The 25,649-nt window shown below is 43.2% G+C and overlaps 1 protein-coding gene across 6 annotated transcripts in view; it reads left to right on the top strand.

Moving 5' to 3' along the window:
* Positions 1 to 8,878: 8,878 nt before the first annotated feature.
* Positions 8,879 to 25,649, top strand: part of pcdh7b (protocadherin 7b) — a 102,799-nt gene continuing 86,028 nt past the window's right edge. For 3 of the 6 annotated variants that reach the window (XM_034226276.1, XM_034226277.1, XM_034226280.1), the window contains exon 1: positions 8,879 to 12,783. In XM_034226276.1, coding sequence (XP_034082167.1) covers positions 9,709 to 12,783 — 3,075 coding nt within the window. In that variant the 5' untranslated portion in view covers positions 8,879 to 9,708. The remainder of the gene's footprint in view (positions 12,784 to 25,649) is intronic. The other 3 variants (XM_034226275.1, XM_034226278.1, XM_034226279.1) reach the window with 1 other exon arrangement.

Raw genomic sequence — 25,649 nt, forward strand, 5'->3', positions numbered from 1 at the left:
CGTAAACAGATACACACAGCAGCAGACAGGGACACTCACACATGCATATTATCATAGCAGTCAACAAGTAACTATGCATGGGAAATGACTGCCCTCCACTCGTAATGTTTTCCACGCGTCTGCTGAAGTTGAGATAGAGGGACACATTGTGACTATCACAAAATGAGTGTCACAAAACAGAGTAGCTATTTTCGCTGTAATGTATTCATATAACTGGCAGCCATTGACACCGGGGCAAGATTTAGTATGCTCTGCGATTTTTAGGTCAGGAAGGGAGGGGTAATTCATCCTTATTATACCCTCAACAGATCCTCATAATGTGGCCAGTGTTGCATGCTCAGGCTGGGTTCTTTTGTTGGGGGGGGGGGGGGGGGGGGGAATTAGCAGGGTTATTGTGCCAAACTTCCCTTTTAAGTGTCAGACTTTCAAGGCTCTCTCTCCGCGACAAGAGCCCGGCTCATTGAGGATCGGAGTGTTGACACTGGAATTATCACAATACAAGTCGCCTCAGACCACATTTGCTCCAAAATAACCCAGACACAGCGACCCTCGTCCTGTTGAAAAAAGGGGCCTCTGAATGGATGCTTTGAGAGGGTCCCTTTTGATGTCGGAGGGGCTTTTGAAAAGCTGTGTGTCTCTTGTGTCACTGGAGTCAGTGATTAAGTTGTGACAGAGTAGCTGGGTGGGGGGTGACTAATGCCTACAATGTATATGCCCTTTGTACTGATGGGAGGGATACGAGTCAGTATTTGTAAGTGCTCGGTTCTTTTGAAACCTCTCCATTAGAACAATGAAACAAAGTTAAATATAAGGTTGTTTTTTTTAAGACTTTAAAGAAATAAGCAGTACACACTATTAGGAATAAAACTACAAAATGTACTAGATCAATGTAATTGTATAAAGTGTTTAATAATGCAAAACAAATCCAAACTGGCTCTCAACTGTTTTGGAAATACTAAATAGTAAGTCTCGACAAGTACGTACCAGAACAGGTCTCTACAGAAGTGTTTCTCTATCTTATTGTCTTATTCCCCCTTTGGAGGAAGACACTATTTACAGTAACTCCCCAATGGAATTCATGTTCCCTGTAAAACCACAAGTCTGTATTTTGACTGACGTAATGTCACGCAATGTCACATCCATAGAGCTTATGTAACACACGTACTTACAACCCTAATTGTGGTCTTTTTTCGGGCCCTGACCTAGTTGTTTTTGTTCATAAATGTTACACTTTAAACACATGTTACACCGTTAAGCGCAACTGTTTCCAACCATGTGATACAAAGTTAACTACAGTGCTTCTAGCTACTATTCAAACAGGTGTCCCTTTAGGGATGCCGGGTAACAATAGGACATGTATACTGTTTGGTTGATGTCAAGTTGTTGTTTATATGGTATATTATATATGTATTTGAATACCCAATAAGAGAGTTGATTGCTCCATCACTACTTGGCCACGTGTCAATGTGTCCTTAAGAAATTAAACTTACCAATTAATATGCAAGGGCCTCACGTTCCACAAGAATAATGCTGACTCTACAGGTAAAGCAGAGGGAGAAACTAGACCAACAAAAAGTCTTCTTCTAGAAAATACCATTCTTTATATTTGGAGTTCTTCAGGTAGGGAATTCCACAGCTGCAGGGCCCAGTTTTCTTTTGTAATAAGACATGCTTCAGTGCTAAGCGACTATCCATATCACTCATGGCGTAAAATCAAGGTCAATATGACTCATGAACTCGGCAATAATCCCACTGGATTTCACTTTTCTCAACTGAACGAGAACAAGACACACTACTTCCTTTTCAAATTCAAAGCATGGCAGTATCCATTTTACCCCCTGTGACTACCTGAATGATCTGGGCGGTATTGAAACTTTGTGAACCAATTCTATTGTGTATTGTGATCTCTTCAACAGTACTTGCAAAGCCCATGGGGGGGGAGAAGGCAGAACAAGGCGTCGGGAGTCCCAAAATAGCAATTCGCCAGAGGGAGTTGGAGAGAAAAGGGCTTGCCGAGCTACTCCACAGCACTGGACGCTTCTTCTCTGCGCTGTTGAGTCACTCCTTGTTGATGTTTTCTCTCTTACCGTTCAAAGTGGAGGAATGCCGTGACATATTACAGCGAGGGCAGCACTACAAAGAGTCGCCTGAGAGTGGCCTTGGCTGGCCGCCAATGGCTGACTTTTTACACATTGTTGACGGATGGTTATATATCTCTCCTGCGGGCTTGCAGTCAGAGAATACACAGCGATGGGCTACATACAAGCTCAACTATGGACAGTGACTGACACATACACACAGAAAGACCTACACATATGCATCGGAAGTGTGAATCAATGATTGCACCAACACATGTAAAGATGGCTACGGAGGAAGGAAGATAAAGACATGCACGTACATCAGTGCTATGTTAAGGGTTAGGCTGATTCCTCCTGCATCGGGAGTTGTTGGCAGAATGTTGATAAGAGTGTGTGTGGTTGCTTTGCATTCACAGCTCTGATAAAGGAGACTGTAGTTCACCAAGAGGATTTGTCCAAAGCGTTTATAAACACATCTTTCCGCCTTCAGGCCGTGTTCATGAACACTGGAATAGCTTCACCTGCAAATAGCTGCGAGGGTGAAGTTTTAATTACAGTCCAATTAGAAAATACTTGCAGATGAACTCGACAAAGCCCTGAATTGGTGTTAATGGAAATTAACAATATATTGCTATGTTCTATAAAGACACACGTGTTACTTTTTCTTGATCTTCTTTTTCTTTTTAAATGAAGCCTTACTAGTGCAATGTTATATTTAATTGACTGAATACGCCCCTAGTTTCACATACCTTAGCAACATTGAAAACACCCACGCCAATATATCCATTTAGCAAAATCTACTTTGTTATCACCCTGCTTCAAACGCCTCCATTGGACTCCTTTGTTTACTTCCATAACATACTGACATCACTTTGTAACACGTGTGCATCTATTGGTTAGCGTTCCAACACATTGTACATGATAGGCAAAGGGGTGGGACATATCTAAGCGTTTGACAAATCACAACAGAGCCGGCCAGCTAACCAATCAGAGCACACTGGGCCCTGGTTTCAGACAGAGGGTGAAAAGAGGTAGTGAAGCACAGATAGTGTGAGAAAAATTAAGATTTTTTTGGACATTTACTGTAGGCATGTAAACAGGCACAACATACAAATATGAACCTGAAGATGATCTTAATTGGGCCCCTTTAAGGGATTGAATGACAGACTTATCCAGCATTAGACGACAATTCACGCACATACAAAAGTTTCTTTCCAAACTTTTGTGCTGAAAATAAAAACTAAATTAAGGATGGAGAAAAAAGAATGGATTGAGATTGACGGCTTCCCATGGATGTGATATTACAGTTATACTTTTCGCACATTTCCAGAAACTAACTTTCACACTTTCAAAGCTGTAAACACATCAAACAAGACGGATTCTCGTTTTGCTTCATTGGAAAGTCTTCGCTGCCTTTCTTTTCAGATGAGATTTCTATGGAAATCAACCTCATCTTGTGTTATATCAGCTGCTCCATGGCGTTAAACCATTGGCAGCCTCTTCACTCTGACACCTCTACTAATGCACGTGCATAGGTCGTATTTGTGCATGTGTGTATTTCAGGCCTATCTGTATAATATAATGTACATACACATTTTAATTTCCCCTCTGGATTTATGAAGTAGTTAATAAAGGATGAGTATCATGTTCGGCTTTTATGAATGGATAATTTCTTGTTTGCTTCTAGACAATATGCAAAACATCTATTTTTATTGTGGAACTTCTTGAACGTGGTATTTCACTGTCAAACTCAATGTTCGTCGTCTGATCTGAAACCCCCTCAGAAAAAGAGATCAAAAATACCTGATGGAAAATTCCAACATTGCGGAACCGCCATCAAAGCTGAATGCCAATTAGCGGGAATTTCCTGTCTCAAAGAAACCCTTTGCAATCACACAGTTGGATGTGATTTTTTTTCAAAGCGACACAAGACATGTAAGAAAGCTCAATGGTGGCCACATCACCTGCATTCACATTTCAAGAGCAGCATCGTACAAAGAAGAAGAACAAAGCTATGTATCCTCTTGTCTCTTAACCATTCATATATTTGTCTAAAGAGGCAACTACGTCCTGGTTGGAACAAACCAATCAAGTTACGCTAATATTACTATCACTAATCACCATCCCCTATATTAATCCACTTGGCTACCCCTGCAGTTCAAAGCTCCTGATGTCGTAATGATGGTGGCCAAGCTATAGGAGGTAGATTGCTCACCACCAGTGTTGGGCAAGTTACTTTTAAAAAGTAACTAGTAATAGTTATAGTTACTGCTCTCAAAAAAGTAATTAGTTACTTTATTCGTTACTAAATTATAAAAGTAACTAGTAACAAGTTACTTTACTTTACTTTAAAAATAATAACAATACAAGTTTTTGTGTTGTTCTATGGCACCGTAAGAGAAAAGACAACTCCCCACATGTAGCTACGTAGTTAGGTGCTTCAGGAGATTGGCATTGCTGTTATTCGATGTGGACAATGTTTTCTGTCCTGCACACAGTTTACATTTGACCGTAATATTTTTTGCGTCCTTTATCCCCACAAATTGAAAATAGTGGTTATATCTCCAAGTTGTACATGCGCTGCTGCTCTCGCTGATACTTGCATCTGCCATAGTGTGTGTGTGTGTGTGTGTGTGTGTGTGTGTGTGTGTGTGTGTGTGTGTGTGTGTGTGTGTGTGTGTGTGTGTGTGTGTGTGTGTGTGTGTGTGTGTGTGTGTGTGTGTGTGTGTGTGTGTGTGTGTGTGTGTGTGTGTGTGTTAGCAAGTGTTTGTGTGTCTGTGTATTTTCCCCATAAGGCAAGACCCGCCCAACTCTGATTGGCTTACCCTGAAATGTTACCCTGTTAACCAATCATCACTCCTCTCTGGTCACTTTCACTTTTCCATGGTACTGTGAGAGGACATCAATGTATTCGCCTGTAAATTCCATCCGCAGGGAGATTCGGTTCAGTTGGATCACATAATGTAACGCAGTAACGCACCCATTTAAATCACAGTAACTATAACGGCGTTACTGAATGGGAATAGGTAACTAGTAACGTTCTTAGTTACCGATTCGTTGGCCCCAACACTGCTCACCACAGTTACACCTAGAATGACGCATTACAAGGAACTGTATTCAGAAATGTGTCTCTTTTGTAAATGTGACTCAGATGGTGGTTACTTCGAAGAAAATATAAAGTGTTTTGCCTTTTTTAACAAAGTTCATCAACTAAATGCAGTCTTATTGACAGGTGAGTAAGATATGCACGTTATCAAAGGTATCCAATGGAGTGTTTAACCTCTAACTGCCTATACAGCAATGTTTTTATGAATGGGCCCACGTTTTGTTGTTGTGTCAGATTTCACGCTACTCTTGGATAGTAAACACCTTTATTTTGTTCACAATAAAACTCCCCAGGCCACATTTAACTGCCATTACTCATTGTTTTGAAGCTTTAAGGAAAACAACTGTATTCTCCTTGTATGTGTGAATAATACATATGATGTTGTCAAAGTCTCCTTCTTAGGTGTGAAGAATTCTCACTTCATAATCCATCTTTTTCTTAACGTCTCGTTCACCCTTACGTTACATCTATATCCACAGGAGAGTCAGACCCTCTGCTTTGAAATGTGCTTATTTAGAACAACATGTATTTAATGTCATTGTACAAATACAATGAGATTAAGTTTACAATTTACTAATCGATGCTATAATAAGTAAGGTGAATATTAAAGAGTTACAATAGTAATAGGATCACTTCATAAACAGTATCCGACATAATTAAAATAGTGTAACAACACGTGCATAATTAATATCAAATCAGTCTATTAGTCTATGAATACTGTTTTTGTATGAGAAAATGCACTTACTAAAAACATTGAATTGCAACAGTTTTCACCGTTGGAGAGTGTGTGATAATTGTAGAGAATGTATGATGCATTGCTGAAAGACTGGAGAACCGGAAATATTAACTAAATAAGGATTGATAGACTGTCTATGAGAAGATATAAACAAATTACATTTTAGGGCAATACAAAAAGTGAATAATGTATCATCTCTTGTCAGGATTGTTTTAATTCCATGCTATCGGTCATTGCGTGGGTGTATGAGTCAGTGTTTTTGAACATCTCGTTCTCCAAAAACCTCTTTTTTTACAGATGAGGTTATTTTGTAACAATGTTGAGTGCTTTCCCTAGCATCATTTGGGTGCACTCATCCACTCAAGAGCAAGATCAATGCCACACACAACTATGACAATCATTACCGGTGATGATTTTGTGCCCTTCATCTTCGTGGTTCTGATAGTAAACACCTTTTCAGAATACCCTAAGCTCAGCTCCACACTGTATGTGGCTATTCCAAAGGCCTTGGGACACAGAGTTTGTATTTCCTGTGATTCTTTGAATACATGCTGGCTGTTGCATTCCAGGCTGTCAAGAAAAGAATCATGTTTTGAATGTGAGACTTTAGATGTTTTGAAGTGCCTTGAGGGTCGACTTAAATTCTCTAAAGAGGAAGACCATAAATGTCACTGTGTTAAATAATTGTTTTGATAGCATGGACAATTAGAGTCATAGTTGAGCACATTTCTGTTGATAATGGGTTTAAACATATATAAAAAATGCTTTCAAGTATGTTATTGTGGGAAAGTGTTATATTGTACTAGCTCTTTACACTTGCTGTTTTTAATGGATTATTTCCACGTTATTCCATTATAAGGTTGGTTGAATCAAATAACATCACACATAATACTCATATTTATAATTCTGAGGGATGTTAGACAACTATATATAGACCACTATGTTTATGTGTGTTTATATTATATTCTACATTTCTCACAACAACTGCCTCACTACACTCACATACTCTGATAAAAAAAGGATCCCTTTCATATGCAACCTTGGTTCTACTAACCCATTATTGTGTTGGCTATGTTCCTTTGCTTTTCTTTAAAGAGCAAAACTAATCAACTAAAAGACGCAAACACTTCCACAATACAAGTACAGCACAAATGATTTTAGAGGATTTCTTTTATAGCCTTTTGAGGGGTTTTGTTATAATGTGACGATAGAGGGCGCTAGTAAGCAAGGAAAAAGCCACTGCTGGAATTCAGACAGCCGTCTGAGAGAGCTGCAGCTGCTGAGACCGACTCCCTCCCCCTTTCTCCCACTCAGCCCCTCACTCCTCCACTCACTCCTCCACTGTATAACATCACACAGCGACGCACTGCCTCTATAATAAAAGAGGAGAGCATCCCCAAATCCAAGTTATAGGAGACCCTCACCGACACGGATTAAAGCACAAGTTCCTTCCTTTTATAAGCAGCAAATGCGTATACGTGCTGTGGATACATAAACAAATTCAGCCCGAAATGTGGCCAGAGTGACCGGCAGCGTCACATGAGTGTTCGCTCAACATTGTACCCAAGACAAGTATTACAATGCAGCTGAAGTAGGACACACACCGCGCACACTAATCTTACACATGGAGTTGCGCAGTGGCCGAGAAAGATCGTCATTAGTGCTAACGCGGGAGGGGATTTACTGACTTTATTCCTCTTTACGCAAATTAATTAATATCCACTGTCTCACTTTCCTGGAGTGGACTGAGCAGCATGAGGGTGAGAGACACGGAGCACGCTGAGCCGGGGAGCACAGCCACTGGCGACCACACGCATTAATATTACTAAACCACAGGGAAACCACAGCAGTGCGCGCGCACACACACACGCACACACACACACACACACACACACACACACACACGCACACACACACACACACACACACACACACACAGCACACACACACACACACGCACGCGCGCACACACACACACACACACACACACACACACACACACACACACACACACACACCATGTATACATCACTTCAGGGGACATTACATTGACTTACATGCATTTCCTGGAGACTTATCCTAACCATAACCAACACATGCCTAGCCCTAACCCTTAACCGTACCCTTACCCTAATCCTAACCAAGTCTTTACCCTACAATTAATGATTCCCCTCATGGGGACCTCCAATTGGTCCCCATAAGGGAGGCGAGTCCCCACACGTGACTGTGTACACAGATTTAGGTCCACAAGTATAGTAATGCTAGGCCACACACACACACACACACACGCACACACACACACACACACACACACACACACACACACACACACACACACACACACACACACACACACACACACACACACACACACACACACACACACACACACACACACACACACACACACACACACACACACACACACACCACACACACACACACACACACACACTGCCCCGTCCCGTCTCGCATGTCCCGCAGCGTCTGTGTGTGCAGGGATTTGGAGCTAAATCGTATAAAATCATGAAAATAAAAACTTGTACCAGTGCGTAAAAGTTGCATTTCTTGTCACGCAATAAATCTCTCTTGGCAGAAGCACACACTTCCCCACTACTCATGGTCGTTAAACATGCTATACATTCTTATAACTTGTATGTTTGCTTGTATGCTTGTATATCTTCCCATATTGCCCACATATACAGCGAAACTGTGCTCACAAAGTGCCGTGCCACGGTCCGAGGAAATACCGTAAAACGACCATTTATTATTATTATTTAGGCATGTCCTCTCTATGTCCAATTTCTGTCAAATATTGTCTGCCGGTGTCTGGACCCGGCGATCAAGACCAAGTCCGACCCTGCTTATGTGCGCACTTCTGGGGGGAGAAGCAATCCGAGGGAGGTGGAGAGTGAAAGAGAGAGAGATAGGTTGAGGCAGAGGGAGAGAGAGACTGCAATATCATTTGTGAATCCCTCTCACAGTGCTGCAGATAGGGGCTGCCAACACATGCGGCGCGTCTGCAGGTGAGGGAACAGGCTAGAACACACTGAGGAATTCATCCTTTAAAAGACAAACAGCGACGGATATACACTGTTTTAATCCTTTAGATTTTTCTTCTGAGTGCAATCTTTGCATTGTGGAGTTCCAAAAAAAGAAGAGAGAACTGTACTGCCTGCTGTCTGGCTGGAAGTGACTTGGAGGAAGAGAGCAGCAATCGGACAAGTAATTTCATATTCATAATCCTCCAGATCGGAGAGTTGACAGGTCTCCAACACTCGCCGTGAGACGAGTTTGGAAACTGCGCGGGCATTTAAATGATCCTCTGACATATGTGGACATATCGGAATATTGCAGCCTCACCCAAAAAAAAAGCAGATTGAACGACAGACTGTGAGTAAAACGGCGGCGTATGGACTTTCTGGTGAAATGATGATCGGACTATAACATTTTTTGCTTTTACGCGCATGCAATTCAGATATCTGTTGGAGCACACGCAGGCTCTCTGTTGAGTTTTGCCTGTCTTTTTTGTACTAATATAAAGGACAGAGCAACTAACATTCAGTGCTGGAAGAGGAAAAAGCAGACGTGCACTTGCTGCTTTGCACTGCAGCAGGAGCAATGTAAGAAGTCGTCCGGAGGATGAAGTCTCACGCATCCCGCAGCAGAGGGTTTTGCTCTTTATGAAAACGATTTTTTTTTTCAATATTCGGACTCTCCGCTAGTGATTAATTTTCCTGGACATTTATTTTTTCTCATCTAAGTGGACACTATTTCAAGGGGGAACAATGAGGACTACTGGTGCAGTGGACTATTTGTACTATTGCATGCTCATCCTGCAGTTTGTGCATCAGCCGGCTGCCAAGCAAGTGCTCCGGTACCGTTTGGCTGAGGAGGGACCTGCCGATGTCAGAGTAGGGAACGTGGCAGGCGACCTGGGCATTGTTGCCGGGTCCGGTGAGGTGACATTTACGCTAGAATCAGGCTCCGATTTTTTCAAAATAGACAACATTACAGGTGAGCTCACCACCAACGAGAGGCGCGTAGACCGTGACAAATTACAGCAGTGCCAAATGATATTTGACGAAAATGAGTGTTTTATAGATTTTGAAGTGTCAGTGATTGGACCAGCCCAGAGCTGGGTGGACCTCTTTGAGGGAAAAGTCATCATATTAGATATCAATGATAACACCCCCTCTTTCCCTTCCCCTGTCCTGACACTGTCTGTGGAGGAAAACAGACCCATTGGAACCCTTTATCTGCTGCCCACAGCTACAGACAGAGATTTTGGGAGAAATGGAATAGAGCGATATGAGCTTATACAGGACAATGGGGAAAACTCAAGGCGCTTGGGCTCTTCTGGGGATTCATTCAATGGGAAGAGGAGATTTGAAGAAGCCGCAAGCAGGAGCAGCGTCTTTGAACTGCAAGTTGCTGATACTAGTGATGGAGAGAAGCAGCCTCAACTTATCATTAAAGGGGCCCTTGATAGGGAACAGAGAGACTCCTATGAGCTTACGCTGCGAGTTAGGGATGGAGGAGACCCCCCTCGCTCCTCCCAAGCCATTCTTAGGGTGATGATCACTGATGTGAATGACAACAGCCCTCGCTTTGAGAAGAGTGTGTATGAAGCTGACTTACCAGAAAACAGCTCCCCTGGCGCCCCCATACTGCAGCTCAAAGCGGCTGATGCAGACGTGGGGGTTAATGGTCAAATAGAGTATGTGTTTGGGGCAGCCACAGAGTCAGTGAGGAGGCTGCTGAGGTTGGATGAGAGCACAGGGTGGCTGAGTGTGTTGCACCGCATTGACCGTGAAGAAGTGAGCCAACTGAGGTTCACAGTAATGGCCCGTGACCGAGGTCAGCCACCGAAAATGGACAAGGCCACTGTGGTGTTGAACATCAAAGATGAGAATGACAACGTTCCTGCTATAGAGATAAGGAAAATTGGACGCATATTCTTAAAAGATGGCATTGCTAACGTGGCGGAGGATGTGGTGGTGGACACACCCATTGCCTTAGTTCAGGTGTCAGACCGCGACCAGGGAGAAAATGGCATTGTCACCTGCACAGTGGTGGGGGATGTTCCCTTTCAGCTCAAACCAGCCAGTGAGATGGAGGGAGATCAGAATAAAAAGAAATATTTCCTCCACACTTCTGCAACGCTGGACTATGAGGCCACACAGGAATACAATGTGGTCATAGTGGCTGTGGACTCCGGAAGCCCCAGTCTTGCAAGTAATAACTCTGTTATCGTCAAAGTTGGCGACACTAACGACAACCCTCCTATCTTCAGCCAGAACGTAGTAGAGGTGTCCTTTCTGGAAAACAATGCCCCCGGCGAGAGGGTGACAACAGTGAAAGCCATCGACGCAGATAGTGGGAAGAATGCTGAAATAGCCTATTCCCTAGACTCATCTGTAAATGGGATTTTCTCCATCGATGCAGACAGTGGAGACATCCGAGTAAACACCATTCTGGATAGAGAGCAAACAGAGCGCTACGAATTCAAAGTGATAGCCAAAGATAAGGGCATAAACACTCTACAGGGCTCTGCAACAGTGGTCGTCCTTGTGGCAGACAAGAATGACAATGAGCCAAAGTTCATGCAGGATGTGTTCACCTTCTACGTCAAAGAAAACCTTGAGCCAAACAGCCCAGTTGGCATGGTCACAGTCATCGACGCAGATAAAGGCCAAAATGCAGAGATGCGTCTTTTCATTGAGGAAGAGGAGGAAAACTTTTCTATTGAAAATGACACTGGGACTATTTTCTCTACCTTGTCCTTTGACAGAGAGCAGAAAACGACATACACATTCCGAGTAAAAGCTGTAGATGGTGGAGACCCTCCCAGATCTGCCACCGCCACAGTTTCACTCTCTATCATGGATGAAAATGACAATGCACCAACAGTGACTTTCCCATTAAACAGCTCCTACACCCTTCTCCCTCCCTCCAGTAACATCAGAACAGTAGTCAGAACAGTCATAGCCACTGACACAGACACCGCCGTTAACGCAGACTTGAGCTACAGCATCATTGGGGGAAACCCCTTCAGGCTGTTTGAGATTGACGGGGGCACAGGTGTCATTTCACTGGTGGGGAAGTTGGAGCAGAAGCACTATGGCCTCCACAGACTTGTTGTCCAGGTGAACGACAAGGGCCAGCCTTCACAGAGCACCACCACGCTGGTCCATGTGTTTGTCAATGAGACTCTTTCTAATTCCACAGTTGTGGAGGCCCAGGTGGCTCGGAGCCTAAGCACATCTCTGAACACCAACATTGCCGGTGACCCCAACTATGATCTGAGCAAACAGCGGCTGAGCATTGTAATCGGAGTAGTTTCGGGCATCATGACGGTAATCCTCATTATTCTAGTCGTCGTCATGGCCCGTTACTGCCGCCCCAAGAATAAGAATGGCTACGAGGCTGGAAAAAAGGATCACGAAGACTTCTTTACGCCACAGCAGCACGATAAGGCTAAGAAGCCCAAGAAAGATAAGAAAAAACTGAAGTCCAAACAGCCACTTTACAGCAGTATTGTCACCGTAGAGGCCTCCAAACCCAACGGGCAGCGCTACGATGGCGTCAACGAGAAGCTGTCGGACAGCCCTGGCATGGGCCGCTACCGATCGGTCAACGGAGGGCCGGGGAGCCCAGATCTGGCCCGGCACTACAAGTCAAGTTCACCCCTCCCTACTGTCCAGCTTCACCCGCAGTCACCGACAGCTGGAAAAAAGCACCAGGCGGTTCAGGACCTGCCCCCTGCCAACACCTTTGTTGGCACTGGAGATAACATTTCCCTTGGATCTGACCACTGCTCTGAATACAGCAGTCAAACTATCAACAAGTACAACAAACAGGTAAGAAGACACATCTCCATGTTCTTTCCTCTCCCCCCCCCCCCCCCCCCTCCAACACTCTTAAATGTCTTCTGTTTCTTCCTCTTAGTGTTCTTTCTACCATAATGCTTTCTGACAGGGCTAGTCTCAGTAGTCTTGTTGCCTTTATGGTGCTAATGTGTGTCAAGTTAGCGGTATTGATCTGTTTTGGTTTGGAGTGCCATTCACAGGTAATATTGAAAGGGAAGAAAAAGGTTTAGATTAGCTGATGTAGGGGGTATTGTTACCACTAGACCAGACATGTCCAACTTTTTCCCTTTCATCATGGCATTTGTTGAGGCAACCTCTTCCGCCCGCAGTGTCACATCTACTAAACTTAGCAACAATGTGCCGGAGTGTTGTAGACAGCTCACATAAGGGTTTGGTTTGCAGTTATTTTATCCCAGAGGGGATCATGCCAGGGGCCGGCTGCACCCCCCCCTTAGCCATGTCAAGCCCTGCCCTGCCCCTCTGTCTGTGACAAGGGGGCCTTGTCTTCTCAAGGAAGAGAGAACAAAAACTAAATAGGATAAGAGAGAAAGGTAGATGAAGGGTGAATGCAGCACAAACAAGGCTTTGTGAGTTTTTTTTGTGAGTTTTATAGGCTCTGCTTGAGTAGGAACATCTGGCCAGGAGCTAATATGAACATTCCTCTACATCAATTCATTGACCTAGCTGTGAAATTGGACGTTTTTCTATCACCTTTTTTCACTCCCTTTATCCTCATATATAAATGTCCATTAAATTATACCTGCTTGTCTTCCACTATCCTCCAGCTAGTGTTATCTCACTGCTTTTTTTTGCTTTCCTTTCTCCCCGTAACTATTTTCTTACATTTGCATTGCTGGAGAAAAAAAAAACGTGTAGGTGGGATGATGGGATATTCAAATGTGGGCTTTTTAAAATAGTTTTATTCTTCATTTATTTGGGGTCACATTATATTAAGAGTACAGTTTTGCAAATCATATATTTTTAGAAACCCGAATGTGGGCTTTTATCAATTTAATCTTTATATAATTTGTCAGTTTTACCGCTGTGATGTGCAACAGCAGTAGAACATGAAGTTAATATGCAATGAAATCAGCTGATTTGCATTTTCAGGAAAAAATAACCCTTTTGTTTCATGTATTGTCTATGGCAGTCTAATTATTGATAATTATTTTAATAATGTCAGCAATACTCCTTTTTGAGGACAGTATTCTCTCAGAACACAGCTGGATCGTTAGCTTTCTTTACTCAATTTCCCCCCTTTTTTTCCTTTTTGATAAATCTCTTTGTTCATTTTTTTTATAGTATTTGCCTCCAACTCTCCTCTGGCCTTGTGTAGTACATCCTTGCATGCCTTGCCTCCTCCCGTGCTGCCACGCTTCTCCCACTGTATTCCTTTTTTTCTCACTTTTTTCAGCCACCCTTTACATTAGTGCTCTCTGCCTTGCCTTTTTTCTTGCAGTGGTCTCTTTTTAAATCTCCACTCTCATCTCTCTATATCCCCTCCCCTCTTCTAAAATCATTTCACTGTCCTTTTACTTCTCCCTTCTCTACCCCTGCTCTGTCTCTAATATGGTGTATTCACTGAGCTGTTTCCCAGAGTGTGAGGAGTGCTGTTGCTTTCCGATGTCTCCTGCATAATTAAAAGGGCACTCTATTTGCTGCTGCGGCAGCAGCATGTATTGTGTGTCACTATGCTCCACTTTTATAATTATTTATTTACTCCCTACATTAATGCTGCGGTAACTTTTATGGACTGTGCGTTTGTTAGAAGACAGCGTCAGGGGAAAACCAAAATGCACAAAGAGATTTTTCTTGTGATTTTAGTCCGCTCCGTTCTGATATTCAAATTGTAATACTGAAGAAAGTGTTTACTGGCCTACTGGGCAATATCCACGTTTATTGTGTTTTAGCCTGTTTGGTATTTAATTTACAATAGCTAGCAGGTAATCAAAAAGCCTTTTTATATCCCATGGGCTCAGTAAATATTCACTGTTGATACATTATGTTGGGGTGAATAGGGTGTAATTTAATGGCTGCACAAGAGAGCTAATTGAGGAGAAGGTGCGTATTGTGCGCTCAATTATGGCATTAAACAGCCACCTCTGTATTAGATTAAGTAGCGAAGCGGTCATGCTCTCGATTTTAGGGACGCAGCCTCTACAAATGTTCTGTTGTCATGAAAGTGGCACTACAGTTTAAAGATATAATAAAACACTTAAGGGCCCTCGTGTTTCTCAGTTAATGGAACAATTTGGGCAATATCTGGATTAGTGGTAAAAACTTGTGGAAGGAAACAAGATCATATTTTGTATTTTTTCTTAGAACAAAAGGTTTGATTTAGCTGGCATGTATTCAAATCACAGAGGTTATATTTTAAATTGGATTCTTTTATCACATTTAGCCAAAAACAAGTTGAACCTGTGCATGGTTAAGATTAATGACAGGGGAAGTTTTTCATTGTGTGTGCACATACACTCCCTCGCCCACAAACCCTTATCCTTTACCACTCCCTCTCTTTTTGTCTGCCTGTGGGAAGAGATAGAGACAGGCACAAGAAAGACGGCCCTGTTAGTGGTATAGAGAATGGCCCCTACTGTTTCACAGGGGACTCGGGGGTCGGGTGGAAAGATAGAGAGAGAGAGACGGGGAGGGCGAGGGAGGGAGAATAGTGCTGACCATTGACTGTAATCTCTGAGGTATCAGGTTCCGTCTTTCTCTCTCCTCGCCTACCTAATCTTACAATAACTGCAAAGGCAACCTGCTCGGCCAGGTAACCAGGCAACTGAGGAAGTTAATCGGTGAGGCGAGCCTTTCCTTTTAGCCCATCAGACATTTAAACAGTCATTAAGCTGATCTAACTGTGAGGAGAAGCCAGTGTGTCACCCAGCATCTGTTGAGGCTTGAACAGGACGTGCAACAGCCTTGACATTTATTTGTAACTCCATCGATTGGGACTTTTCATATTTCTTGGTTTTAGCTGGCTACATTACACTTGGTGTATCTGCTCCTTCCACACCTGTGTCAGATTCTTACATCCAAAGGCGGATGAGTTGTGCGCACTTTACAGAACACTTAACTGTATTACTTGTGGCAGTAGCTTCCGTTCCATCCAGTGCTAGAAAATAATGCCGTCCAACTGTAATGCAGTGAGGAATGAAATAATTTAGCCTTCGAATTAGCACGAGCCATCAGCTTTTGTTTTATCTCCCCAGTTCAAAGCGTCCACTCGTGCCCAGGTGGATCACTTTGAATCAGTGGTGAGCCACAGCAGCTTGTATTCTGTGCTCTCGCAGCGTAGCCCCTCAGGACAGGAAACACTCTGGCCCCATACCAGGTTATCCTGCCTCGGGCTGATGCAGCAAGCAAAACTGGACATCGTCCTTAACCCAGCCCCCAGTGTTGGCCCCCCGCGCTCTGGCCAGCTGTTCCCCCTGTGCCTTTTGTAGCTGCAACCTCTGAAACACAAGCCGAGTACAGTGGATTTGCATAGAGCAAATCCTCACCCCGTCGAACAATATCACCATGCAAATGGAGGTCACTTAGACGGTGTTTGTGGCCAAAACATAGGATATGATTGCCCTTCAGGCTCCAGGCAGATCAGGAAACCAATATGGAAATGGGGTACTTTGCCTCAGGCCTCATTTGTGTTAACCTACAAAATGTTGCGCCTACCTACAGAAAGCCACACCTGACCTAATAGAAACTATAAGCCCAAGTTACTCAGCATATCAGGTTTCTTTATTTGAACACCTGTGCAGAAGATTCAAGTAATGCTTTACCTACAACATCAGATTTGGTATATCAATTACTCATCCAGTGTGAACTCAAATTGTTAAAGAAAGCTTACCAAAACTGAGAAAAGTCATGTCAAGTAAATCGGACCTGCATTTAACAACAGCAGAACTAAATCCAAACATCTTGAGCAGTATAATCCAAGTCTCATGTCATCATCCAGTCATATAGTCAATTCATACCAAACCCATGCATTTTTGTAGAAAACACTTGAAAAAGCTTAGAATAGCACCATTGATTAAATACTGAGATTTAAGTGAAATCATGTGTTTGTAAAGCAGCCACACAAAGCATTTGTTTCAAGAGTATAAGGCAATGGATGAGTAATTACCCAAACAAATCTATTTAGCAGGAAAAGTATTTCTTTAAGCAATTGTCCAAACCTCTGTGTATTTTTTCTTGCCAGTCATTACCACTTTACTCCCCTGATGGCATGATATAATCTGTAGAGCTGTTGTGGCAGTCAGTCCCTCATTGAGCTCAATAAGGTAATTACTTGATAAGAGGTTCCACAGGAGCTTTAACAATGTTTGTACATGCCCCCCCCCCCCCTCCATAGCTGCTGATACAGGTCAGCTTGTTTTCTCGAGTAAACTGAGAAAGTAATTTTTAATTGTCATTGGATCTGACTTCCTAGGACAGTATGTTGCAAAGTCACTTAGCAATCTGCTGATTATCCTGGAGAAGAGCAAAATATGAAAACAGTTTTTATAGCAACTTCATTCAATTCCCGGATAAAGTGGCAGAGGTGAAAAAAACATAATCTGGAAGCCTTGCCTTCGGTAAGAAATTAGATTATGTGGAATGAGCTGGTTTGTTTATTGCCCCATTACTATTAACCTGCCCTTTTGTGTGGTGCTGCGTACCGCCGACTGTGGCTAATTTTATCAAAATTGTTTTTGGATCTATTACGGCTTAATTCAATGGATGGCTGCTCGGGCTTTTGTTGTTTGTGTTCTAAAGGGAAAATGGAATAAGAGTGCACGGTAATACTCATGAAATTGCAGCGGGCAGCATTTTGTGGTATAATTTGGTTTGGTGATTTGAATGCATTCGCTCTCAGGCAATTACTAATCTAAGGATTAGATTTACCTGATACGCCGGCAGAAATGGTGGGGACTGAGAGAGGAAGTCGGGGAGAGATTTCTATAGCTGGTTTCTGCTATATTACTCTGCATAATATGTAAATACTGAGGTTTTTGCTTCCTTTAACATGGAAATTGTTCTTCTTCCTAGTCTTCCCCTGTCTGCTTGACATACAATAGATGAACCAATGAGCTCAGTTTTCTTCATATTGCAATAAATGCTCGTTATTGGCTAACATCTGTCATTATTAGATGCCAAAATACAGAGAAACAGACTAGAAATGTAAGCCGCATGCCACCTTGATTGCTCTCCACGCCGCTGATTGTAAGTGGCAGTGTCAGTGATGCCACCTTCTTCTCGCCGCTTCTTTCAATTTGATGTCATCGAAAATGGAATTTCATTTCATACTCGGCAGCGATCGCATTAGATAGGCCTCACCAGAATAAAGCTGATTCATTTTTGCAGATGTGCCTTTCCTCTTGCACTATCAATCAGGGCATGCTCACCATATTGCAGACTTGTTTTCCACACGGATTGTTAGGAAGAGTTTGTACAGTAAATTGACTTTTACAAGGCTCCCAAGGTCTATGATATGCAATGCTAGCCTTGTTGTGTCTCTACAGCTGTCCTCTGGTATCGACTGCACACGTTGGAACCCACTAAATGAGAACATCGCTCGGCTCTTCTGCTGTACAGCCCAGGGGAATAGTCCTCTGTCGACAGAGCTGGATCACAACACGCATCAGATGTGAGGCTTGTTGTTTGCAAGACTAATAGGCAAAACAATAGTGTTTTGTTTACTGTGACACTCTACCTCATCAACATTGCAAAAACGTCTGGCAGAGTTAGCGCCGTAATGATGTTTTGTGTTCTTGTTGTTTTGCAAGAAAGGTCTCTGGCCGTTTGTTGTCTTGATGTTGATTCATATAGGTAGAAAAGGGGTCTTTGAATTAGTTTTTCTCTCTCCATCCCCCCTTCGCTACATGAAATATGACGATACATCAGATGAATCACTCCCTGTCAGTCTTGCTCACATGGGTCCAGGGTGTCAAGGGAACTGCCAGCGGCGTCCGTGGCCACCCGTCAGGGGGCGGCGATTTAAACCCCATCCAGCATCTAGCCACGTTGTCACACTTCGTGAAAATGAGAATATGAGCCATGAAAGCCAGACACTGATTCTTGATTTACCACCAAGTGGCACCTTTTGCTCCAGCAGCCAATTGTAAAACTGCACAAAATAAACTTGTTTATTAAAGGGGAACCACGCCCTTTTTTAAATACAGGTTAAGCCAATGAATTAAGACTCTAAATCCTAAAAATTGAGTGCTAAAACTGACATGTTTGATGTGAACAAGTAATAAGTGGTTTTTTGGCATTGAGACAGAGTGTCTCATGCGCACACATATAGATGTAACTCTCTTTAAGTCTTAGAAACAACATATTGAAATTCTTAATTCAAGTGGCGTTCCCCTTTAAAATGCTCAAACAAACACTTTAATTACAATGTTGTCTTCCAAAGGAAAGGCTTAGTAAGAGGACGTGTTGACAGGCGAAAAGTTAACAAGTTCAACTGTGTAATCGAAGTGTACTTAATAGGTACAACCTTCACCCAAGGTTCAGGTTCACATTGATTTTTTTTCTCCAAAGCTCTGACAGACATGCACCTGTTCTCCCTCTATTCCCCCATACTCGCCCCCCCCCCCCCCCCCCCCCTTCACTCTGACCTTCCTATTTTGTATTGCAAAAGTGCTGAAATATTAAGATACGCTGAGATCTCCTGGCTGCGTAAGACACATTAAGAATCGTCCGGGTTAAATAATACATGCAAAAGCTGTTTTATTCTACAAAGAGATATAGCCTTTTATTAACAGGCTGCAGTCAAACAAACATATTTGCTAAGCAGCGGCGTCTAATGGATATGACTTGACTTGGGGAAGACGGAGGAAGAGGACAGCTTGACTGCTTCTATTAGCCCTGTTTTGGTGCGGCTCCCACCATGTGGCCCCCAAATGAGATTATGTGTGTATGAAACAGGAGGTAGAGCACTCACCGACCATCCATCAAAGCCTGGGGGGACCAGTGTGAAAGTTTGTGCATGTGTACTCAGCAGGTACACTCGCTACGTGCGTGCATGTGTGAGGGTGTGATAAAGCGTGTGGGTGTACAGTAGGAAAGTGTGTCTTTGTGTATCCTGTGAGCAAACGGGGTCTCCACAGTTCAGCCTCTCCATCATCCTGCACGCCAGGCACACGCGCCGCGACATGCCTGAGAGGGTTTCAATATCCTGTGTGTGTGTGTTTGTGTGCCGCTGTGTTTACCCAAGGAATGCAGTTCATTATATTTGTATGTGTGTCTGGTTATTACATATCCTCTCCACACACAGATGGAGCCTGAAGGCAGGAGCAATGCGTTATCTCCAACTATTAAAAAACTCCACGACAAGCTTCAGAAGTGGATGACTCTGGGTAACCGCAGAGCGCCCTCGAGCAAGGCACAGGGAGATACTTTGCCCCGGTTGAGCTATTTATTGGACACTGCTGGGACTAATAATGTGGATTTTAACCACCTGATTTAAACTCTGTAGGTGTGTGCAAAAGGGCTGAAATATTCATTAGCAAAGGCGCTCGCAGGGGCAGGAGAAGCCCCTGTATCGATGAGGTCTTACCTGGCAGAGAGCAGGCTATTAGTCGGGCCCAATAACTCTTGTCTGCCTGCTTGCTGAAGAATGAAGGTCACGGGGCAGCTGGAGTTACGAGCGGCCTCGCTAGGTAGCTACTATCAAATCAAATGAAATATGAAGTCTAGCTAGTTTTATTTTTTTAGATGCTAATGTTTCCTTGTTGTTTACTTTCTCCAGCATGCTCTTTTAGCATGCAGCGATATGGGAATTGCATTGAAAATAAGTTTACAGCCTTGGTAGAGTTTGCAGTTTACAGACTTTGGACATGACATTGATATATTGAATTTCCACTAAACATCTTCAGTGTTTTTTGTCAAGCTTACATCTGCTACTCAATAATGATTTAATGTTATATAAAAAGGGAGGACAGAGAATCCTCTAGACATCCTTAAAAGGACACGCAATAAGGTGGTCCTGCCAGTAAAACGAGACAAATAAACCCTTTGTTTCCTGCTGGTGACTTTTTCTTGCTTATATTTGGACCTCAGGGATCACTCAGTTTGAATGACTGGAAATGTATCATTGAGCCATTCACCAAGCAAACATGGCAAACATTTGCTGCTTCCAGCTCCTTAGATGTGAACATTTGATGCTTATGCCATCATGTTTGATGGTGAACTGAATATGTTTGGTTCTTTAGATAAAGGTTTGTTTCTTATAGCAGAGCTCTACATTGTTCTCCCATAAGAAACTGTATATAGATCAAATCCCTCATATGCTGTACATCCCCATTGGCCAGGCCTGAATGAAAATGAAAAATAAAGTGGAGATGACTGTAATGCTGGCTTTAGTCCGACAAATTCTACTGTGGATTGAGGAGCTCTCTAGACATTCATGGTTTCAGGTATTGATTTGCGGTCGCTTGCCCTATAGCCTGTTTATTATCTCGCTTTGCTTATCTTTGCAGAATCTGAGGAGATGGAGTTCTTATTTCTCCCTTTCTCCTCCCCAGCAACAATGTTCTTAGTAACAACTACAAATAGTCACTCAAACCGGCCACTGGCAGAAGGCCGCCATTTTAGTTTGTGAATGAGTGGGTGAACTCAGGTGCTTTAATAATAGCTGTTGCTCAGTTGGCTGCAATCATAGAGGCAGAGAAACAGCAAGGTGTAATCAAGACTGAATGGCTGGTCTTTGACATGCTTCATTTACTCTGAGTTGATCCAATGCAACACTTGGGACACAATAGCCAATTGTAAATTACAGAGTGGATCCAGTGGCGAGAAGTGCCTTGAGGGGGAGCTGGTCCACAGAGGCTGTGGGGAAACGGGAATGTTGCTATATTTGTTGTTGTTTTTTTGAACAGCAACTGATGAGGTCTGGGATTGAGGGGAAAGGCAAGGACATCAATCAAATTGACAGGTCCGGGGGCGGTAAAATGATTACAATAATAGTAAACAAAGCCGCTTAAACCAGAGCAGCTTTTTTCATATTTTACCTCAACTTTATTTCCAACCCAGACTTTACTTGATAAGCTTCACTTACTGTCAGATTCATCACGTCTAATGCATCCATGATGATATATTAATAACAGACTTCGGCGCAAGGAGGCAATCTACTTGGAACGTAAGTGCATAAAGGAAGCCTATCACAAGAAGAGTTGTTATGAACCGGTGACGTGAGGGGAGCTCATAGCGACTTTGACAAGCAGCTACAGTAAGTGTCTACATGGGTGACATTTACCAGTGTGTCTTGGAGATCCCAGTCAGACTTATAAAGGGGAAGACTTTCTATGTAACCACCATCAAAATTCTGCAGGCGCTGCATCAAATGTTTGAGCAGGGCAGATTATTTCCCCCAGTGAAGCCAATTGCGTTACTATCGTTTGATGTAAACGTAAATGTGCTTAACATGCAAACCGCTCTCCCCTTCCCTTCCCTTGCCTTCCTCTACACATTTGAAGATTTACGTCAGGGTGTGTGCATGTGTGTCTGCTCTTTGATTCTTTTTGAATAAGCCTTTCTTTGCCAAGGCCGCCTCTTCTCTCAGTAAATTGGGGACATGACATGACAATCGGAGACCTTGTAATTTATTATTCAAATGCCAGCGTTATCTGTGCCAGCATGATTTTGTTTGAACAACGAGGCACACTGGCGGAGGGTCCTCAGTCGCTGTTCAAACCATATGTTTGCTCAGGAATCCTTCGTGGGCTATCCATTGTTACTATGCAATATACCTCCGCCGCGTTCGCCCCCACCTACTAGCAACTTCTCCCATGGCCATATGCCTGGAGTTTTATTTAAAAGGTTTGCACTGCTCTCTCATCGTGCTTGTACCCCGTAATTCAGACGAATCAATGCCAAAAGCGGAGCTCAGGGGCAACGTCCTCCCTGTATTCTAACAGCGTTGGCACAGAGTTGGATGAGGCGTGGGAACTTCATGTCCCACTAAACTCTTTTGATAAAACCACCTGGGCAAGCGGGGAGCTTTTCAAAGATGAAGGTCCTCGAACACTAAACTGGCAGTAGTTGCTTCGTTACAATGGGCTCATCTCTTCCCTGTGTCACAGCTCCTTAGGGACTCGTAATTTACTGCCCTCCACACTTGGGGTTCTTGATTCATGGGATCAAATTAGACATTGAGGGGTTGAACAATACTTTGCTCTTTAAAGAAGACATATCATGAAACACTTAGTGCTTGTGCACATACATTAGGTTGTCTAGAGTACCCACTAACTGTGAAATAAGACAACCTAGCTTATTATCTTTTTCGGGCTGCCTAAATCAGAAAATGTGGAATTCAACAAGTCAATCAGATTTAGCTAGCCTTCCTATGTCGCATTCATGCTACCAATAATAAAACCCATCGCTAAGATTTCCCCAAATAGTTTCAAAACGACCTTCTCTACGGTGCACCATCATTTTAGCATTTTTTAAAGAGACAGGCGCCAGAACGGAGCGTTTAAGAGAGAAGGTGTAATCAGGCATATTCAGACAGCCAGTATTAAAACAATGATGTGTTATTTTAACATTAAAGCATGTAAACATGGTCTAGAAGAAACCCCAAATACAAGTATAGACATTTAAATGAGCATGATATGTCCCCTTTAACTCTTGATATGTCCCCTTTAACTCTATTCCCTCAGCACCGCACGTCTTGTAGCTGGTTAACCATTCCCCACATGTTCCTGCTTGATTAAAGTGCTGAACATTGTGAATTTCAAATACAAGATAGCCAACTTATTTTTATTTTTTTGAGGCAGGAGACTCAAATGAGCTTAATTTGGTTAAACAAAAGCATTTAAAGATATCTGAGCCCCACATCCAACCCTTTTGAGGAATGACATGCCTTGCAAGGTCAAGTGTATTATTAATGTGATGCGCTACATAGGGAATCGAGTGTCTTCCAATGCTACGGAGTATCAAATAAACCATGAATCTTAAAGACAGATGAAACAAGTCTTCTATTTCATCCCATATCTGTGAAGCATGACAGCTGAATAGCAATGAATTCATTCAGACAGATTAAAGGAACTGATGTCACAGACCAAAAAGGAGCAACATTGTATAAATACTGTATGTATTCATAATAAGGAACAAACCAAATGACCAAGTGTATGTAGATTGGAAGGCGGTGCTTAATTCAAAGGTGGCGACTGATCAGCCCGCAGCTTTACATAGAAGCTAGAAAGACAGGAATGAGCTCAGGGAAGTGTGTGTGAATCTAGCTGGAGTGTGTCTCTTCGCTGTAATGACTCTTGGCACGCAAGTGTCCTAATGAAGTGGGACTTTGCCTCAGTTGTGACAGGAGCGTGTGTGGTAGTAAGACACCACAAAATCACCCCGGGGCTGCCTGCGGTGTTTTACCACGAGTATTTACACAGCTTGAAGATAAACGCTTTTTAACCCTTTTATTTCACCAGCTCACGCTTTCATCCAGTATGAACAGGCATGCTTTTTGGTCACAGGGATGACAATTTCTCAACATATGCACAATTTAATCAAACATGGAATATTAACTTCAGGTATATGGACTTCTTAAGGCCTCAGTAGGAGATTTAAATATAGTACTCTCCCACCTTAAAGCAGGGTTGCCAGGAACATTGTGGCTCCTGTTTGATTATAGCCTCAGCGTCTCTGTAGAGTTTCTGTCAAAGCTCATAATGAACACTGTGGGCAGTAACGGCGTGCACCTATGTGTGTGAAGGAGAACAAAGGTGTCATGTGTGCCCTTGCATGTGGGAGACATGTTCCTCAGGTGTCAAGCGCACTATATTCCACCTGCCCGCCTTCAGTTGCCTGGTCTTGTTTCTCACGGCTTTTTGTGATAGACAGCGTCTGGGGCTCAGCTGTTTATTAACAGCCAGGAGGTGTAAAAAAGGTTGAGACTGAGGAAGAGTAAGGTACAAAAAAAAAATACACTTCAAACTGCCACTGCTGAACTGACACTGTGTAATCCCAACATCCTCTCATTTCTCAAGCCATCGCCGATTATTTACACCATTCGTATTTCCAGTGTGATTTTTCAACACCTAGGCCTACTAAAATATGCTGCTCGGCTACTGTGTGCTGTCAAAATGCAAGTGCAAGGAAATAAAAAACATGTCCCTCCCACAGTAGTGTTACGGTGTCATCTGAGAGTGATTGTGTAGGGGTGGAATGGACAATGCTGCCTCACGTGTTTACCTCGAATCGGCACAATGACAACAACAGTACTAGTCTTTGTGCGGATGATACACCGAGAGGGAGTGACGGGTTTGAAAAATTGGCAAACAGTGTTTGCTGGAAGGCATCCTTGGGGCTTGGGTACCTTTGGAATCATGTGCGAATGCAGAGGAGTGTGAATGAAAAATAGCTGTGTGATCCTGCCATGTTGCTTCTGTCAGGGACGCGCGACTTTTCTCTCTCTCTCTCCCTCCTCTCCCACTGCTTGCTGTCACCCTCATCATCTGCCCCTTGAAAGCTCGCTTCTTCTCTCTCATCATCTCTGTTTTTAACACTCCATTCTCTCACCAACATAGCCTCCTCCGTGTGTTTTTCTCTCTCTCTCATTCTCACACTGCCACCCTCCCCCTCTTCTATTTCTTACAGTTTAGCGGACGTGCTTATTTGAGGCTTAGAATCCATAAAACCCGCCTTAGGTGTGTTTGCTTTTGTTACTTTCCCAAAACGGTGCTGAGACGGCCACATTGTTACCTGTTGATCCTCGATCAGCCACTGTCCGTCAGAGGCCAGTTTCATGTGGTTTAGTGGCGACTTAATCCTAGGTGGAGCCCTGCGATCCCATCAGCAGGTTTTAAGTGGTGCAGCTGCCACTTAGTGGGGAAGTTGGGAAGACATACTCAAGATACCTGTCCCCC

The sequence above is a fragment of the Gymnodraco acuticeps genome, unplaced genomic scaffold (assembly GCF_902827175.1).
Source record: "Gymnodraco acuticeps unplaced genomic scaffold, fGymAcu1.1, whole genome shotgun sequence".
Taxonomy (NCBI): Eukaryota; Metazoa; Chordata; class Actinopteri; order Perciformes; family Bathydraconidae; genus Gymnodraco; species Gymnodraco acuticeps.